Genomic DNA, 21330 nt, shown 5'->3' on the forward strand with positions numbered 1-21330 from the left:
TTGTAGTAATCTTCAGAACTGTAAGCATTCAGTTTGTTTGTTGTTCAGTGAGACACAGTTACTGTTTTTGCTCATTTTGAACATAAAAAAAGTTTTTGAAATGCTCTCCGGCATCTTCATAAGGTTCTTGAGTTCAGTACAGTCCTTATTTTTTTTATGGCAAAGATTCAGCAAGATGTCTTTCTTAGTAGTTTTTGGTCATTTTTTGAAAAAGTTATACCTCTAAGTTGCTTCTGCTTTGTTGACTGCACAGACTCACCACAAACTTTAGAAAGTAGCAGACTTTTGATAAAAAATTTGGGGCCTTTACCAGAAAATTGAAAATGGGATCCAACACAGATCAACTCAAAACCATCCATTTCCCAGAGAATCAACTATATCCTATAAAAAACCGTGAGGTAAGCTGAAAAGAAGAGTTTATAAGAAAAGATCGACAATTTTGGGCACCCTGGAACGATTGTGGAAAGTTTAACAAACTATTCTCTGTCTGGATTTGCATTTGCAAACTGACAGATTTAGTTATTCAAACATTCCTGGGTGTTGATTCATTAAAGTTTGTTTTTTCTCACAAGAAACGACACAGCATATAACCTCCAAATGCTAATACACATATTAGTGTTTAAAGGAAACTGGTCATCAAGAAGCTCATGTTTCCTCCATGTTTTATGAATATTTGTTGCACTCATAAATTAGTTTGAGTCAATGCAGTCTCTTTGTTTTCTTTTCCTTTCTGCTAAAGGTGTGGGCTAGCAGCTTCCTGCCCAATGAGCCTGCTGTGTCTGACCGCTGCCAAAGAGCATACTATCAGAAAAACGGAGAGCCGCTGCTGGTGCAGTATGCCAAACAAGAAGCAGAGAAAAAGGTACATGTAAGATAATAAGTGGACATCTTATGTTCTTTCATACTTGGATTGAGTTGCAGTGTCACAAATGAATCTAAGCCTTTCAGCCTAAACAGTTTCACAAATAATTTTTTTTTCTTTTTACATCTAATAGCTCCTAAAGTACATAAAATCCTCACAATCCAAATGGTAGAACAAGAAGAGTGCGCAGGTCACACAGCAGCAGCAATATTCATTCCACCTTAAGTCAAACATTATTCTGAAAAAGCATCATGTTTCCTTCAGGGCAATTTCTGAACGACCTTTAAAGGTTTACAAAGATGGAAGTGTTGCTATGGCAATGGTATTTTTCATTTCATTTAAATCAAAATCTTTGCCTCAAAAACATGGATTTTATCTGTATCTTTCAACATTCAATGTAAAGGGGTGTGAGGGGTAAGATAAAGAAAAATAAGGCTGGATTTGGTTTGAATATTTTTGGGAATCTAACCCTGTAAAAGAGTGTGATGTGCAAAGTAAAGCCATCTAATGTTTGCTTACCTGTTTTGTTAAATTAGGGGGTAAATGATGCTGATAATTTCCCCATGCAAATTATTCTAAAAGTGCTTTACTGTATAAAATTGTGATTAAAAGATCCCATTTAAATAATGGTACCACATTTCACTTTTCTCACAAGTCTCCCTTCATCCATTTACTTCCACCCTTTTCCTCCTCACCCCCTTTTTTTCCTATTCCATCATTCTCTTGATTTTCCTTCCTTTGCCTGTCTCCCAGTCAGTGAAGCGTGTGATTGGACGGCATTGATGCTCATTAGCATAATACTGCAGCGTCCGTCTTCATCCCACCTGAACATTAGGGAAGCTGTGTGAGTACATTTAGGGTGCTCACACAGATTTTAGCGTGTTGCCAAATGTCATTAGTGAACACTAGCAAAAACCTTCTGCATTGAAATTAGACTTGACAATTTGAGAAATATTTTCTCTAACTGTTGGGGAAAGGCTTTTCATTTCATTTTAGCATAACTAATGTTGATTTTTGGTGATGTTGTTCTTGTCGTGGTGTTTTAAAATGTGTCGGCTCTGTAGTAGGATTTGCTTTAGCCCTCACAATTTATCATTGAGCTAAAATTAGACGTTAGGTCATACAAACTAAACAAAAATGTACTTTCTTTGTAAACATGGGTCAGTTTCTGGTATAAAAGGTATACCAAGGTTTTATAAAGTTCTGATTTCAAAACCACTAAAATGTTGACTCAAACTTCTTTGACTTTTTAAGTGCTTTTATAGAGATGTGAGAAAAAGTACTATACCACAGAGTATCACAACATTGCACCGACCCGAGCTGTTAGTGCACACTACCAACCAGCTCTCTGAATAAACGGCTCCTATGTTTTCCCCAGACATACAAAAAATACAAATTTAACTTTGGACACAATAAAGACTAATATTGATGGCATTGGAACTAAAAGTGAGGCTTCAGTTCTTATTAAAGTAATGCCATTTTGATGTAAAGTTGGCAAGCTTCAAGCAGGATTTTCGTTCAAATGCAGATTGCAATTTTTCTTTTTTTTTTATCCAGACATAAAACATAAACTAATCAACCTGTCAATATCAGCTCCCTACTCTGTTCTCACAAACTTGGACTCACTTCTTGCTTTCACAACTACTTGTTCTTCTGTTCTTTGTGGCATAAATTCATCACTGTGTTTGAAACATTCCACAGAGATATCAATCCATACTGACATGATGGAATCACACAGTTGCCGCAAATTGTTTCACATTCATGATGTGAGTTTCCTGTTCACTGCATTCCAAAGTGCTCTATTAGGTTGGGACCTCATGAGGATGGAGTACAGTTAAGTCATTGTTTGAGATCATTTAAATACTCAGCTCTACCCGTCTGACTTCAACACCTGTGGAGTTTTGAAGCCAGAGTTTTGAGTTTTGTGTTTATAAAATTCTATTAAAATGATATGAAATTGTAGCTGCAACATTAAAAAAATATTGAAAAGCCATCAAGGGATATGAATGCCTTTGAAAGATGCCGTCACCTCCTCAATATTCTAAGTATAAGGTAAAATACAATCATTGCTAGTAAAGTCTAAACTGAACTAAAACGATTTTAGACCCAAAGAAAAGCAAAAGCATGAAAGTTAGGACAGAATAAAGAAGAGCACTGAGCTGTAAACACACAAGTCAGAAAGAGAGATACAAGATGTGGGTGTCAGAAGAAAAAAAGCCAACAATTTGTTCAGGGGAAAAGCTGACCTGTTCTACTGGGACTGTGGGGACACTCCTGTTTGCTTATGTGTGTGTGTTTGTGCGATATGGAAGGTAGCATTAAGGCTTTGAGAAAAACAGACTAGACACTTGAATCTCCTTGGGAGCTAGTATTGGGCACCAACCTTTATAAAATCAGAGCGAAAGCCGTAAGCACAGTGTTTGTGTGTGAGCGAGTAGCCAAGAATGATTTGTCAATAGCTGGGTAGTGCGTTTGTGTTTGTGTGTGTATTTGTCTCTCTTTCTTTGCTCTTGTCTCCCTGACCCAAGGTTAGGGACCCTAAATTGGCACATCGGAGTGTTTGGAAGACACTGAATTGGGCTTTGGTTCCCCGGTGACACTCAACTTTGAAACAAAAACTTTCTTAGCTAATTGAATAAAACTCCTTGAGATTGGCCGTGTTAGAGGTTTCTTTTAGGACATCATCTGCTTCCTCTCCTTGTCCTCAATTCTTCCATCTTGAGCTTGCCCCTTAATAATCTTGCAAAAGGTATAGCAGGGAAACGGTGAACACAGGCAAGTGCAACTAAGGTCAAGAAGATGAGCAGGAGAGAAAAAATGAAATATTGGTCAGAAAAGAAAATCAAATGAGCTGATAAAAGTAAAAAGTAAATCTAATATTACCGCCATGAACCTCAATGAATTCCATAAGGATTTTATGTGATAGACCAACACAGTGTAGCACTGTTGAGGCAGTTTGTTTCAAGCCAAGTAAGGTAAACAGCAAACATGTGCATGAAGGAGCTCTGGTCAATTGAAACTTTTTAGTTTGCCCACAAAAGGCTATGTGTAAACGAAAACCAAGTCCCATCTTTGTTGCTAAGACTAAAGAAAAAAAAAGAAGAAATCAACCCAAAAAATATCTTAAACTGTAGGACTGTCTTATAATAATGTCAAGTTAAGATTATTACATAACACATTACAGCAAACACAATAAAAATGTAGCACAATAACCAATTATGAAACAAGTAAATATGACATTTGTCAAGTGTCATCATTAATTACAATCATGCAAGATATTTTATGATGTTTTGATATGATCTGTTTTCTACATAAAGCTGAATATTTTGTGTATTTCATTAAATGTTTCATCTTTGGAATATTTTAATGAAACAGTGTTGAGCAGATAAATAAAAGATAAAAGCAGCGTAGAGCAGTTAAGTTAAAATAAGAAGACACAAGAAAATTACTTAGAATATACAAAGATATATATACATATATATTGTGCCCATGCTCCCCTACTCTTATCCTACCAAACCTAAATCTTGATAAAATACAATAAAGTTTAAAATCTTGACAGCAAAGTAGTAATAACAGTTTTTATTATTATTATTATTCACTAAGTAGAGTCCATTAATGGTTCACTTCCATTAAAAAGCCAAGCAATTTGTGGTAAATTACTGGTTCCTCTACAGTTATTATAACACTCCTGTTTTCTCTCTGAATCCATTAATTATTTACTGATGCCTTGCTGTGAAAAGGTTGATTTCAAATTATTTTGACATTTGCTTAAAACGTTCCACCATCATCCTTGTCCATAAGAAACGCTCTGTCACAAGGTTAAGTGACTGCAGACTCTTACATCTGTGATCATGAAATACAGTGACTGCTGTTGAAGCATCTGAAGGTCATCATAGGCTGTCTCCTGACCCCCTGCAGTGGCAAGCAGGTTTGCAGATGATGCAGTCAGTCTAGAACTTTACATCATCCTGCACTGTTTGGAAGAAGGCCCAGCAGAGACCATACTACTGACAGCAACTCAAGGAGTAAAACCTTTCAAAGGAGCTGTTTATCATCATCTTCACAGCCATTTTTTCAGTCTGTCCTAAGTAGTCAGCTACTCCACTTTGAAACAAAATAAGCTTATTTGCACTACCACAATCTGCCTGCTGGCTGCACAAGCAGACATCCTTTTGTGCACATATTGTTTTTATAGTTTATGTTATAAATTAATACTTAATGTTTGCATACTGTGAGCGAGTGTGTGAAGCTGCTGTCAAATTTCTTGTTTGTATGCACAGTCTTGGTCAATAAATCTGATTCTAATTCATAATTAAAAAAAATAAACTAAGAAAATCATCAATTTACAATGCTTGAACAAGTTTGAACAGGAAATAAAACACAAAAAAATCAATCACCAAATGATAAAATAAGTAATGAATTCACTATTAACGTCACAACAAACTTTGATACTTTTCGTCCTGCTCTCAAATCTTTATAAAACATAATACGCCATATCTTGCTTGTGGTCTATAAAATGCACTGAAGTATATATACTGGTCAAATCTTTTTTGTTCAATTTCAGTTCCTCACAACACTGATGGTAAATAGCGAATGAAATCAAACATCCTACAACCCCATGTGTTCTATTTGAATAAAGCAGCTCCTAACAGTGACTGACTCATGGAAATATCTGGACTGCTGCAGTGCTTTTCAGCCAGTGGTAGCTCATTATTTTTTGTTTTCTCTTGCATTTGCTTAACAGCTTAGTCTTAATCGACTTGGAGCTGGTGTTTTCTTCAACAGCAGGATGCTCTTTTGCACAAATAACCATAATCAGTTGCATGCTATCTCCTCACAACCAAAGAGCAGAGCGATTTTGGACGGAACAGCTCAAAAAAGCCTTGAATTTGTCTTAGATGAAATCCAACTCTGCATGTATATTTTGGGCTGTGGAGAGAAGCAGAAGAAAGAAAATCCATGGTTAGCCAGAGTGAATTGGGGGATGAATGGTGAATAACTGGTTAATAGAAAAGTGGAAAGATTGATGGAAGGATAGATGGATAATCAGATGACTGATGGCTGGATATTTGGAAGTATATAAGGATGGGTTTGTTGGATTAAAACAGTGTGAAAATAATAAAGTCAAAATTAATTGATTCCTGTGAAACATGCATGTGTTTGAAATAATCCCCCCCCCCCAAAAAAACATACAAAAAAACCAATAACCAATAATGCTGTACAAACTGCTTACTGTTAACACACAGGACCGAATTTACAAAGATGTCAGTTTTGGTGCCCTACCTATGAAGGAAAAATTATTTTACCAATTCAGATTTATGACTATTCATTTTCAAATACTTGTTTATATTCATTGAAAATCCTAAGATGGGCGTGCCGTGGTGGCGTAGGGCGTAGCGCGACCCGTATTTGGAGGCCTTGAGTCCTCGACGCGGCCGTCGCGGGTTCGACTCCCGGACCCGACGATATTTGCCGCATGTCTTCCCCCCTCTCCTTCCCTGTTTCCTGTCAGCCAACTGTCATATAAGGGACACTAGAGCCCACAAAAAAGACCCCTGGAGGGCTAAAAAAAAAAAAAGAAAATCCTAAGATAATACAACTTGAATGATTTGGTTTTGTATAGAGTTCAATGTTTCTAAAAGGTGCATTCATTAAAGTAAAAGTCTTTGCACCCACTCCCCCAAAGAAAATAAGATCAAAACATTGGGACTGCAAGCCCTTTCTAAAGTCTGACCCAACTAGCACACCATCATCTGGCCAGTCTGGAAAAAAATTGTCAGGGTTGCTCAGATCTGATAAGCGATATTACAATAATAGTGGTACCACAGAGCAGTATTTCTTTCTCTCTCTCCGTCTCTCTTGCATTATCATCACCACACACACAGACACATATGCATGCACACGCACACATGCAAACAGCAGGCTAATCTATGTCTGATGGATTCTGAGAGCAAGGTCAGGTTGTGTTTGTGCTTACTCATCATCTGGTTACACATTTTGCCCTGGACACATTCTGCATTCAACATTTTATGGTAATTACACTGTTTTCCCTACTGACCAGTTTAATTATCATTTCAAATTCACTTTGAGCTGACTTATGTTTTTTTAATTACACCAAGTGGTAGTTTGTACTTACTATTCCCCTTTTTTTAATAGATGTAATAAAATCTGATAAAAACTTAAGTATCTGAGCTCTTCCATATGATTACAGCAGCATGGAAGAAAACAATACAGATATTATTATAATTACCAAGATTTAACTACAGTTGAATGAGCCAAAAAAAGAAAAAAAGTGATGTTGGGTGGTAAGACTTAAGACTTATGCATTCATGTTTTATTTATTATGGGTTCTAACACTGTAGGCAGACCGAATACACCCCCTGTAGTATCACAATGGATGGAGAACTGTTTCTGGATATGCTGCTTTGCATCCCAAGTAGGCCAAGAATTTGATTAGTAGATTCAACCGTCCAATACTCTTAAACATGAATACAACTTATTGTTCTCAGAAGTCATCTGAATTAATCTTACTGTTACTGCAGTTGCTAAGTGAAGCTCTTGGAGATTTATTCGAGAACATCACTGAACAAACAGACTCATGAATATCAACAAAGACAGCAGACATGTCACAGATAAAGCTGTGGCTGGGTTTGGGTTGTAAAACAATATTCTTAGCTCTGTCTATCTTACAAAGACACAATTTCAAACCTATCACAGTCCAACTAAAGTGAGCGAGTGGGTAATGAAAACATAGTCAGAGAAGCAACCACGAGAGCTCTCAACATGCATCAGCTTGACAGAGCTGCAAAAATTCAAAAAATTAATGTTTCCATTAACACTAACCCCATAGTGAATGACAGTGGTGACAGTATCATGCTGTGGGACAAGGTTTTATATTTAGCTTTTTTTCCAACAGAGACTAGAAAGCTGATTAAAGTTTATTGGAAGATGGAAGGAGCTGAGTACAGGGCTATCCTGGAAGAAAATTGGGTCAGAGGTTAATCTTCCTGCATGATTGGCATGGTAACTCCATAGCAATGGAAATGTTTTAAACAATTAATGTGTAAGAATGGCCCAGTAAACAGCCAGACCTAAATCAAAGAATATCTGGCAAGACTTTAAAAGTTGATGTTCACAGACAAACTTAATCCACGGTGATGTAATTTAATTTATTGTGTCACCAATAAGCTAAATGGTTCATTGGTGTTTTAAAGACTATAAGTATGGAAGGATGGAGTTCTGTGCATGTGTATAAGGTACAACAAATTTTCAGTTTATGAATTTTGATAGAAAATCTAATCTACTTTAAAATGTTCTTCTAAAAGCCAAAAGCAATGTTGAAGTGTCATTACTATACTGTTTTTAAGAATGAATTATGCTGTTTTTTCTTTTTACATTTGGCATTTAAGTATCTATTTTAGATAACACTTTGCTCTATGTTCTTAAAATGTAGATAACTTGCGTAAAAATCTGTTGTTCCCTTAGGAACGTGTGGTGGTAGAGAATTCTGATTGGCTGGTGGTGGTCCCATATTGGGCAACGTGGCCCTACCAGACGTTGCTGTTACCACGACGACACATCCTCAGGATCAATGAACTGACAGCAGAGGAGAGAGACAGTAAGTGTGTGTGTTTGTGAGTGTGTGAAAGTACCGACAGTGAGTGACTGAGAGAGCAGGGAGGTGATTAAGATCTGTCTAAGGTGACTGAGTGACTCAGTGAAGAACCTGTAGGTTTTACTGATGGTCATTCATGTCACATTCAAGCTTCTCAGAAACCAAAGTGTAATTTGTAATTTTTTTACATGACGACTTAACCTCATAAAGAGTTGTTTTTATGGAAAAGCTTTACTTATATCAAAACAAATTGAAAGGATCATTTTGACATTGTGATTTCATAACTATTTGATCCTCATATCTGCCTGATAATATCACTAAATGTCCATGCGTTGATTTTAAGACTGGGTAACTTTTATGTATTTGCTGAAAGTTTCACTTTTTCAGAGCATGACTAAACCACCACCGGGCTTAGCAAGTTTTCTGGGGGAAACATTGGACAGAGTTCTATGCAATCAATAATTTATCTTCAATTAAAACTATTTTCTGGTGATTCAATTAAGTCAGGGGTGTCCAAAGTCGGTCCTGGAGGGCCGCCATCCTGTGTGTTTTAGTTCTCTCCCTGGTTTAACGCACCTGGATCCAATGATGGCTCATTAGAGGCCTTAGGAGAACATTGACAAGCTGAGAAGGTTGTTACTACAACCAGGGAGAGAACAAAAACATGCAGGATGCCGGCCCTTGAGGACCGACTTTGGACACGCCTGAATTAAGTAAAGCTAAAGAAAAACAGAAACAAGCATACTGACACTGATTTTCCACAAATTAATTAAAGATAAAAGGAGAAGTATTATGAATTTGGAATAAAACATTTAAAATATTGACTCAGATTATTGAAAATGTAATCTAATCAAATGATTACCACCCTTTAAGGAGTTCCACGGCCCAGAATTAGAGTTCCACTATCTGGTATTAATTCGAGGAGCAAAATTTGGGAGAAACAGAAAGGATTTCAAATTCACTCATTCCAAATATATAAAATATATCATGTATATTTTGTTGTCTCGACTGCCTCTTTCCCTCATTCCTTTCTTTCTTCCTTGTGTCCATGCTACTTGACTTCCTTATTTTTTCCTCCTTCTGACCTTTTATACTGGTCTTTTTGTTGTGTTTCTTTTCTACTTTGTGTCTGTCTTGCCTCCCTGCCTGCCTTCCGTCCATCCGTCCATAAATAAAAGTGTGGGATTTTTACAAAAACAATGTGTAAAAATCAATCTAGGAATCGTTTCTCTGCTCAAGGGTTTCAACATGTGATTCATCAATCAATATCTTACTAATAATTGAGGACTATTTCCAAGCTTGCTGAATTTCCAAATCACTTAGATAATATTAGGTTTTTAAGAGCTGTAACACAAATTGACAAGCATTTTCTCTTGATTTCATTACACTTTGATATCATTAAAACAAATTATATCTTGGAGTTTTCCCGGCGTGGTCTGCATGGATTACGAGGCTGTGAAGACAATGAAATTTTAACGCGACCTAGAGAAAAGCAGTTTTTGTAAGTCCCTGTTTTTGTGGTAACTACAGATTTATTAAGATTATTATCATCATCACAAATAAATAGAAACTTTAAAAGCTTGTGCTGTCAAATAAGTGTGAGGTTTTATAACACACATTATTAACACGAGTTGGTGACATTTTGTCAAATTTACAGCACTGAGTGATATTTTTTGTCCATTTTTAGAATTTTACTTCCATAGTTAGACATGTATGATAATACAAAAGTTTATTCCATATTACTTTGTGCATTAGTATGTTCTAATTAAAATCAAATTCCCTATTGCTTTTTTACTTTTTCTGTACTTGTATTGTTGTTCATCAGGTCTGGCAGCTATCATGAAGCAACTGTTGACCAAGTACGATAACCTCTTTGAAGTTTCGTTCCCGTACTCGATGGGCTGGCACGGTAAGACAATTAGACAAATGTTTTTTGGTGGTTTTAAACATAACCTCTTGTGTTACAAATCAGATGGGTTCTTTTTTTGTTTTTTTGGATGGATTAGTGGATCTGAATACAGATTTGTAGCAACAAATAGGCTGGCTTTAAGTACTTTCTCTTGAAACTTAAAAGGTGAATTCACCTAAGAATCCTTAGAGAGGATGTTCATCTGTGACTGTAATCAATAGTGTGATGAGGAGGAGTTTTTGCAGTTACAACTGTAATGTACTTCCAATGCCACATCAAATTAACCAGCAGTAAGAGGATCAAAGGAAAAAGTGCTTTAGAATTGTGGCAGTCACACCCTGCAGGTTTTCAGCTTAAAATTCTCTTTAGCTCCACTTCTTTATACTCTTCATACAGAAGCACCAGAACTGACTTCTTTATAACCTCCTTAGTCTTGTTTCACCATCACCTTGCTTTTTATTATTATATTCCATCGCTTCTGTTTTTGTTATTTTATGTTCATTAGCTTTACTATTCTCTCTTCATTTATCTAAAGATTTGCACCAACAAAGTCAGATCAATATAATTTTACATGGTATTTCTCTCTACATCTTCATGTTTCATCAGTCTTCACTCAAAACTGATTTTGCAAAAGCAGCCATCATGCAACACAAGCATCACATATGAATATGTATTTACCCGTCAGATGTCATGGAAAGATATCAGTTGGGGTGCAGCGTACATCTTTCGGAGGTTAGATAACCATTGTTGCATTTCAATCACTGCCGCCTTAATAAATTATATGAGAACCCTCTCATCTTTGATGTCACCCTCATACTCGCCGTATTACCACTTCAATGCACACCCAGACACACTGGAATATTTAATGAATTAAGAAAGCTCTCTCTTATGTAAAGCAGGAGGTCTCACACCTAAAGGGCACTCACTTGTGGTGTAATTCCAGACTTTTAAAGCAGATCAAGCAACAGTGCAGAGACTGAAACTGCTACATATTCTTTTGCATATTTGAATAATAAAGTGTCCAAAAATTGGACAGCTGCTTTGACCTTTTTCTGTTTTATGTTAGGAAGCACATTACCATCGAAATTACCTATCTACTTGAATATGTGCTGAAGTTTCATTAGCCAAGATTCATTGTTTGTTTGCTGTTTGATTTCATAGAGCAAAGTTAAAGATGCAATAAACAGCTTTTCACTGGCCAGTTTATTTGCAGTTTTCTTTAAAGTTTGACCATCTGATTAAGATTTTCTTTATAAGATCCTTAATGAATAGAATATAATAGAACAGAACAGAACATTATCATGCAGGAAGACACACAGGTTTGACTGAATTGTGTTGTGGAACTGTTAAATGTTGTAATGTTGTAATTTTCAGAAAAACCTAAATTAGTTTTTATTTACTATGAGGCATACATAAAGATGACCTAAGATTAGCTCTCAACATGTATCACTTGCTGATGCGCAGATTCTTTCTGATATTACATTATTTTACCCTTCCATTTCTGAATTATTTCTTTTTAACTTTCAGTAACAGGCTGGTCAGAAATTGTGCGTGGCCATTATGTGACTAAAAACTAATCCGTAAGATTGGAAAGAATCCTGCTTGATTTAGTGAGCAGGCTCACAGACTAGCATTAACTCACACGAATTTAAATCCCCTCATAGAAGTATTCTTTTAAAGCTGTGATCATGTCATTCTATATCAGTTTGAGAAAATAAAGCCGTACCTTCTTTTAAATCTCACTGCCTGGGTGGATATTGTACAGTTTTTAAAACCTTCTTTCGTATTTCTTCTTTTTTTTTTTTTTAAAGAAAGTTGCTCTCTGCGAACTAGTCAAAATGTAAGATAGTTGGTAAAGAGAAAGATGATACAGTACTTTGCTGTATGTGGTTTGGCTGAGAGGGCAGAGGGCATGAGAGGACACAAGCCTAGCTCCACTTTATTCCCTTTTTTCCAATCACATATCAAATATTTACAGAAAATCTTGGTTTAAACTTGCCTCAGGTGGTCTTTGGATGCGTTTTGGCTTTAATCTCATATTCTGTTTCGCTGTTCAAGACTCAAAGGTACAATTCATGTCAGAGGGATTACAGTGATTTGCTGAAAGTTATGTGTTAGAGGACTGGAGAGGCATTCTTATCGTGGTTGGATCTTATCCCACCTCCACACATAGCAGCTGCAGTCATTATGGTCTTTCCATGTGCAACTCATACCAAAACTACTTTTGAATCAGCTGCACCACACGGTCTTTTTTATGATTAGCTTTTTTTTTTTTCAGATTAGCAGTATCCTTGCCAGCTATTTGGTTCAGAAGGTACATCTGACCCACTGCTTCGTTTAGCTGTTTTTCTTCTTTTGGAAGTGTCATCAACAAGGCTATTGATTCTCGATACGGTCTGATTTTTTCTCTCTCCATTCTTATTGTAGATCTTGCTGCCATTAATTGTATTCTCTTAATTTTTTTATTTTTATTTTTTTACCTCTCCAATAGAAAGCACTCTTGTGCCATTGTTTTAGTGTGTAGCTACAGCTTTTGTTCTGGACAAAGTCATTAGCTGAGATATTAATCCCATTAACTTTGTGTATTCTTTGTTTGATTTCTCAATGCAAATACTCCAGACTGTAGTTTAGTTTTTCTCTTATTTCTGTGCCAAACGCACCTCAGAGAAATATAGCCTGTAAGTTTTAGATTGGTTTTACCGAACAATAGCACATTCTCCTACATACGTTTGAGAGATTTTAGCTTGTTTGGAGTTTTCTTTAGAACAAATTACTTCTTTTTTCAACCTTACTCCTTAGTCCAAGGAGATATAAAATACCAGACATTGTTGTCAAATATAGAACACAAGTATTTCTCTGAAATTCCTGAATCTCCTTCAGGACTGGCCCCCTCTCTTTGCCAGCTTCCCTGACAAGTTTCAGTCTCGTTATTCATTAGTTTTAGAGAAACGTCGATGACACAGTAATCACTGTGAAAAGCATAGGATAAAATGTATTAATTGTAATAAGAATACTTCTCCATAAGCTGAACTTCATCTCAGGTTTATCAGCTTCTCTACAATTGATAGCAGGTGTTAATTCAAGAAGGCTAAATGCCACGACTGAATGAAAAGGTGCTTCAAGAAAGTATTAGCGCACTTATGCAGCAAAGTTATTGTACCTTCTTCTTTACATGATTTCTCCTACTAATTTGTTTTCCACTTGAAAAGCAGATGATATATGTCACATTATGTGTGGAAAAGGTTTTGTAAGAATGTATCCAAGTCTAATTGCTAAAATCTGGCCTTTTAACAGAGGTCTGTACACTTTATAAAGTAATAGGCTATTCCATATCACACATTTATGTTTCAACACTTTTTCTTTGGAGGTGAGACAACACCTACGCATATGTGGTATGTCAGTTTGGTTCATTAGCACCCTCATTTTTCTTGTACTTAGAGGAATTTATGTGTGTGAAAAAGCTGACGAACACAAGGCAGAAATTGGGACAAATTATCAACTAAGAAAGTAAATGAGAAAACTTTTGACTGATTATAACTTTATGAAATTATAATAAAATGGACAATGTATTCTTATGTTATTGTTGTATCATAACTGAGGACACAGATAGGGTATAATAAGATGATTCTTTTTCAGACAGCACGTGAATATTTTAAACAGAAACTGCAGCTTGTTCACACACTTAACTTGTCATATTAGTCCTCCTCTAAAAGTATATAATTGATGAGGGGATTGTTGAAATTCCTTCTGTGTGCATTCTGACTAATTGCTTACTGGTTTCTGGGAACAGTTTCCTGAAATCATTGGGGGTTTTTAAGACCAGGGATTCTGAAAACCTCCATTATTTAGTAGTAGAGCCATAAAATAACATCCTTTTGTATTTTGAATTATCATCTTTCGTAAAAGGTCAACACCCAATTCATCTTAAACCTTTGGACAGATAAGCCTTACATAATCTTTTGAACTTTTTAAATGATGCTGAGTTAAATGTCCCATCAATGACATTTGGCCTTTGAGGCAGTAAACTTTATTATTCAAAAGAGCAGGTTCTCCCTCAGAATGTTAATTTTAGAAACTGGACTTTTGTTCAGATGTTGTTTCTGGACAGGGAAAGCTATTTCCTGACATTGTTTGCATGAAGGGAGTTTGTTCCTGTCACACTGGTTACTGCTGTAATTGATGGCCCACTGTCTAGGGAAACACGCTCATACATTAATACGTGTGCATCTACAAATAAACCTGGAGACCATTTAAAACTGGGTAATTGTCTTCTAATAGGAGTGCCCATCTGTGTTCATTCTTTATCTGTGTGCTTCAGGCTCGTCTTTGTTCCTTATTTCTTTATCAATTAGTTTCCTTTATATTGCTCCTCTGCCTCCTTTATCTGTGTTTGATTAGTCCCCATTGTCAGTAAATGGACTCAAGAGAAAACACTTTCTTTAATCTCTCCAGGGATTTTCTTTTACTTCCAGTGTGTTTTAAGAGAGCTATACTGCTGTTTCTATTCTACTGATTATTTTCATTAAGTTAATGTAGGGCAAAAAAAAGATATTTAAATGCTATTGTTGCACATTAATGAACATGTATCTTATTTCATAACCATCTGAAATGGGCCTTTAGTGTAATTTTAGTGATGAAGAGTTAACTTAACACAATTGTTGAAGAGCCACCTTGTGTTTAATCAGATGGCTTCTTATCACAAAAGGTTGTCATAGTGAAAGGTCTGAAAAGATTGAGGTCATTGACTTTTTCCTGTCAGATCAGACATCCTGATAAAGACAGAAGCCAAATCTTCTACCTATTCCCTACAAATCTTCAGTTTTTCTAAGAATTTTTTGAAAATCACAAACTGTTCCAGAGTTTTATTTTCAAAGTTACTGTATACAACTACCAGTTTGGCTTAACCTCCAATTTCTTTTTTTTTCTTTTTAAAATGAATGTGTAAGCTGGTTTTTTACATAATGACCTGAGCAACAGCTGAAGACTACAGTTGGCAATTATAACATGACATTTTTATTATGCAGTCCAAACCTCACTCTAGGTGGTTTGGGATTTTAGAAGCTGTCTACATGCAGAAAACAAACCTTCATGTATACATGAAAAGATTTGATGAGAAATTTCAGATGCTTTTGGAAATTGAAGTGTTTTATGGCAACCTCGGTCCATCTTAATAAGCTGAAGAGTCAGCAGTTGGTATGAACAAAGCCTTCTAACCAACAGAAGGGCTGGTCTCCAGTCTTATGTTACTTTTTTTCCCCTCTGTTATCTTTATTCTTCAGGAGCCCCAACTGGCCCTCATTTAAAAGAAGACAACTCCCACTGGCAGCTTCATGCTCATTACTACCCCCCTCTGCTACGTTCAGCCACAGTGAAAAAGTTCATGGTGGGGTACGAGATGCTCGCCCAGGAGCAAAGGGATCTAACTCCAGAACAGGTAACACACTTTGCATTGTACAGCAGTCTGCTCCTACTTTGTGTTCTGCAATACAGAATGCATAAGGATGACTTCAGTGCTTTGCAAAAGTATCCGCACTTCTTGAACATCTCCACATTCTGCCGCATTGCAGGAGAGCTCCCCTATTTATAATTTAATCTCAGAATAAAGACACTTATGTCAGTGAGAGAACCCGTCACATAACAGTGAACACACTGCATTAAGTAGGCAAAGTAACACGGTGGAAAGATCAGGAATTAAGTTGTAGAGACATTTAGGTCAAGATTCGATTTTGAAACAATGTCCCAAACTTTGAACATCTCATGGACCTCTGTTCAATCCAATATACAAAAATGCAAAGAGTACTGTTTTGCTGTTAAAATTTCCAGGTTTAGCAGTTCTACTACTTGGCATAAAAAATAGGCTGTTTCTTTCTTCATTCACAATAATCTTAAAATCAACCTTTGCTTTTCTTTTTGTCTCAGGCTGCTGAGAAGCTAAGAAACCTTCCAGAGGAGCACTATAAAACGAGAGAACCGTGAAAAGGAAGCACAATGGAAATGAAACAATCCCATCAATTCTTGGAAGAGCTCTGTTTAGAGGCCTACCAACCAAAATATGCCTTTAAGAAAACAGAGAACAATTGATGGTGTATTCCGGTACAAATTGCATCCCTGACAGCTTTAAATGCAAGTGTTGCATTGTATGTCATTGCTTAGGTACAGATTTTGGACAGAAGTCTAGACGTAAACAATGACACTAAATGCATGCAAGAACTGAAAAAGACTTTAATCAGTTCAAATCTGAGTCTTCTCACCACACAGCAACTTTCATGATAAATCAATTGATACATCTTGTGGCTGAAGGATGGTGTGGAGAGAACATGTTTAGCAAGTTTTATGTATTGTTAAGGGAATAATTTTAATTGGATGTTTTTTAATGCATTTTTTTTCTTGCTGCGATTATTGATTTGAAATAAAATGCAACTTGAAACCCACACTATAAAATATTATATTATAAAATAAAATGAGAAAATGTTCTACTTTTCTCTCATCTCTTCTGTAAAATGTTTTAGCGAAACCTGTGGCAACTTGCTACTGTTTAGCAAAAGAATTAATTGTAGTTCAAGGAAAACCAAAACATTCATTTAAAAATAAGAGTATATATGCAAGAGAAATTAGAAAAAGATGACATTTGAATTGATTCAGGCCTTGACAAAGTGGTTAATGTGTATTTTGCTACTATTATTGATTTGCTTTTACCAGAGAGCAACGTCTAAGCACCCATAATACTCACTGAGCATTTTCCCTCCAGCTTTCACTGAACAAAAAAGTTTTACCGAGATCCAGGTTGGAAGCACAGCTGCTCTCTGTGGGATTTGCCAAAGACTTGGACGGGAAAAATAGGCAAGTACGGTCGGAAAGTTGCGCCAACAAGGACTTCATGCTTCACCCACGTCAATGCACCTGGCAAACGTTCGCTCTCTGGCAGACAAAACGGATGATCTCTCTCAGCATAAGAAACTCCGACTTCCACTGCAAATCCACTGGAATCTTAGTTTCTTGTGCTGAAAAAGAGCTGCGAGAAAAAATTTAGACATGAAAGGGCAACAAAAGACTAGAACTCAAAACGTGAAAATCTTTTTATTCTAATATTGACCACAAATGTCAACCGAGACGCTCCCATTCCAACACCCATCCCAAAGGTTCTTTTGAGTTTTGGTGACTGGGGAGACCATTGGTAAGACTGTTCTTATGTTAAAGAAACTAGCTGGTAACTAAAGCTTTTTTACATGGTTTTTTAACCTTCTGGAAGCTCCTTGGAGAATCCATGATTTTATGTTGTTTATGCTAAGAATGTGGCAACTGAAATTGTGACTTATTGGACCAGGAAATATTTTCCAATGTTGGTGAGCCTGTGCAAACTGTAGCTTTAGTTTCCCATCACTAGCTGACCAATGTGGCACCCGGTTTTGGCTAACTTCTGCAATAGCTCATCTATAGTAAAGTCCAAATTGGTGGATAGTTGAGATGGTACAAACGATGCAACAATCAAAGTGGTATAAATCTCTGTTGCTCTCTATATTGATGCTAACTGTAGTTTTAGGAAGACACTTTCACTCCATCAAGATGGCTAAAACCATTGCTACCTAAATGAATGATTTGCCAATTGTAACAAAAAATAAACAAGTGTACTAAAGACAGTGGCGGGAGAGTGAACATGCTTGAATTTGTATCTTCTGCAGTTTAAAAAGACAGTGGTCTCAGCTGCCTATCAGTGCATAGCCATCCTGGCTAGACATAAAGGGGAAACACTCTGATTCTGGAAACCTTATTCCACTTACACTGAAACATTTTTGTTCTGCAACCGTCAGGAAAAGGGATCTTATCAGCTTTTTTCCATTTTCGATTTAATGATACACCAACTACTTCCCTTCAGGCCAGCTGAAAAGAAGTGCAATACTTTATCCTTTTGGGATTTTGTCTAGGAAGGTGTTGAAATTCAGCTGTGCAGCTAATGAAAAAAGTTGCCATAACCACACTTGCACTCTTATATAGACAATGACACAAATCATTAAAACACACACTCACCACCTTCATTATTCATACTCCTTTCCTTGGAGCAAAGTCTCAGGTTTTCGTTAAAATATTGATTCCTCATTTTGTTAAAATGTGCAGTTGAGCAGTAGAAGGTGTGGGTGAAGTTTACAGGCTGAGAGGTTTTTGGAGGGCATGGATGTTGGCGTGTGTGTGTATGTGTAAACCCTTTTTATGTACTATGACAGACTTCATTCTTTCAGGTCAATATTTATCCAGTCCTTCAGGCTCACTGTGGATCCCCTTCTCATCTATTTCATCACTCTTCAGGGACTGTCCTGTGCACGTATGTCTCTGTGTTGCAGATATATGCCTCTATTCCCTCACAGCAGGGAATATGCGAGCTTCTCTCTGTGTGTAACTACTTTTTGACTCCGTTCTGGCAGAAGAATGAGCAGAGTTTGGTAATCCTGTGCCAGATTCCTTTGGCTTGTCTTTTTCAGTCAGCTCTGGTGATGAATTGTATTCCCAGCTTTGCTTATTAAGCCAAATTGGCCTTATGAAGCCTAATTAGTATCATCATGTCTCCATTGCAGCATCATGTCATGGAATACTAGAGGATTCAGAAAAGAAAAATATTTTGAATCTTTTTAAATGATTTCAGATAGTGGGGATTTCTAATTTTTGCACGTTTTTTTTTTTAATGTACTACTAATACACTTGAACCTAAAACTGTTGATTCAGTTGTTGGTTCACTTCTGCTTGCGTTGCTGTCAGTAATCATTTATGACATTTAAGAGGGATTAATGTTATTAACTTCCTTTTTAATGATGGTTTCATACTGCAAAGTTTCAAGGCTGTTTCCTTTATGACTGGGATACTGTAAAGTTGATCAAATTTGGCTAGCAGAGAAAATATACCCTATCCAAATCTAGAGGACAAAAGAGAGTTTGGCATTTTGGAGTTGGTGAAGGACAGCGTTAATCAGAGATGCACCCAAGAGGCTCGTGGCACTTCTGGAAGAGTGGCAGACATCCAGAGCTCAGGTTGGGGAATCTGTCAACAGGACAAATATTTGTTTTGGACTCGACTGATATGAGCTTCATGGAAGAGTGACTGGTGAACCTGTGTGATGGGAGCCTGCAGGTGTGGGAATATAAAAGACAGTCAGAGGTTATTGGAAGATGATGCTAAGTACAATGCAGTCCCAAAGAAGGCAGCACAACATTGCCTTCTGGTCTTCTTATGCCCTACTATGTACGGTATGTTTAGGGTTGGAATTGCTTAGATCAAATTACCTCCACATGTTATTAGACTGGGCATAAATCCAAATTAGATTTTGTGGCAACATCTGAAAATATATTCACAGCTCTACATCAAATCAGACTGAGCTTGAACTATTTGGTAATATGCAATGTTTGAACAGCTGTACCCCATCAATCTTGCAGCTGCAAATGCAGTGGTTCTACTAAACATGTTACCAGTGGGTTTAACCCTCCTGTTATGTTCGTTTCTAGGGTACAGCAAAAATGTTTGTGGGTCAATTTGACCCGGGGAGTGTTTAATCATGCTATAGTGTCAGAAACCAAAAAATTCATCCAAAGCATTTTTGTGTCTGATTATTAACTCCAATACTGACCATTTCAATCAATATTTGTGCAATGATGTTTTTTTTTATTTCTGCTGAGTGTCCACTCAGTGTGGGTGGAGTTTGTCCACAGGAACAGAAAAGATTCCCGTCAAAAGTTGTGTGAACACCTGCTTTCTCGCAGTTTCCTAGTGAAGTAAAGATAGTAGTGAGAAAGTGGGCTTGTGTGTGTCTTTGTGTGCATGTATGGGTGCGGTGTGTTGTGTTTGTTTGTGTGTGGTGAAATATGGTTCATAGCTGCAAGGAAACATATAGAATTGGACATTTTTTAATCTTTTTTTGCACTTTAACCTGACTGCCAGGTCAAATTGACCCCAACAGTATCTATGTAAAAAGTAGATCTAGGGGTTGGTTAATACAAATGCACCCCAAATGATTGGGATATTTGTATGAAATCCTTACATTTATGTATGATACTACTTTGTATTGGTCCATCACAGACAATCCCAATGGAATGCAATGAAGTTTGTGAATGGAACATAACATGGAAAGTTTTAGGGAGAATAAACATTGGCGCAAGGTTCTGCTAGTTTTATTTGGCAGTAAAAATTTCTATATATATTTTTTTTATTTAGGTAGTCATTTCTTTTATTTTTTTTTAGCCATTCCTGATCTCACTTTGCTTAGTGCTCCACTCTGACAGAAACCAGCAGCAGCAGACTACAAAGTAAAGCTGAAAACTCTCACAGTTGGTTCTTAGAGCCATGTAGAGCTGTGTAATGACAATAGAGAAGGATTGATGGGTTTCATTGCGTGTGGAGACTGTGGCTACAAAAGTGGTGAAAAACTCCCCAAAAACTTTGAAAACAAGATGCACATCACAGTCAGTGCTGGCATGTAGACTGAGCAAACGACATTAAAAACGGTGTATCTGCTTTGTGTACTGGTGTCTGCTCAGAATGTAAATGAACAATAGAGGGCAGTAGGAGACTTACAAACCACCTCAATGATGTACTAGACAGATGAAATTCAATATTAATGTAAAATAATCTCAAACCATTTCTCTGATTTTTTTTTCTTTCAAAAAGTGTTTATACCCCCTGGTCCCTCTCCAGCAAAAGAAATATCAGTTGTCACGTTGCATCCACAATTTATATTAGGAGTTTATATTAGTAACAGACTAATATGAAGTAGCACATTGTGAATTGTGAGGAAAATACATGGTTTTTTAAAGAAATGTTTACATGTAAAAAATCTAAATTGAATGGCCTGCGCTTTTTTTGACCCCCGTGGGTCAATGCTTTGTTCAACCACCTTTTATTGCAGTTAAAGCTGCAAATCCTTTGGATACGTATCCATCAACTTTGCATATCCAGAGACGGAAC

General features: G+C 36.7%; 1 protein-coding gene and 1 long non-coding RNA gene across 2 annotated transcripts in view; one reads left to right on the top strand and one right to left on the bottom strand.

Annotated features, from left to right (window-relative positions):
- The window catches only part of galt (galactose-1-phosphate uridylyltransferase), a 30940-nt gene extending 14226 nt beyond the window's left edge, over positions 1–16714 (top strand). The window contains exons 7-11 of the mRNA XM_028025159.1: positions 740–862; positions 8348–8480; positions 10303–10386; positions 15666–15820; positions 16306–16714. Of these exons, the coding sequence (XP_027880960.1) occupies positions 740–862; positions 8348–8480; positions 10303–10386; positions 15666–15820; positions 16306–16362 (552 nt within the window). The 3' untranslated portion in view covers positions 16363–16714. The remainder of the gene's footprint in view (positions 1–739; positions 863–8347; positions 8481–10302; positions 10387–15665; positions 15821–16305) is intronic.
- Positions 3761–21330, bottom strand: part of LOC114149360 (uncharacterized) — a 62618-nt gene continuing 45048 nt past the window's right edge. Inside the window, exon 3 of the long non-coding RNA XR_003596487.1 lies at positions 3761–5791. This is a non-coding gene — a long non-coding RNA (uncharacterized LOC114149360). The remainder of the gene's footprint in view (positions 5792–21330) is intronic.

This window comes from Xiphophorus couchianus, chromosome 8 (assembly GCF_001444195.1).
Source record: "Xiphophorus couchianus chromosome 8, X_couchianus-1.0, whole genome shotgun sequence".
NCBI lineage: Eukaryota > Metazoa > Chordata > Actinopteri > Cyprinodontiformes > Poeciliidae > Xiphophorus > Xiphophorus couchianus.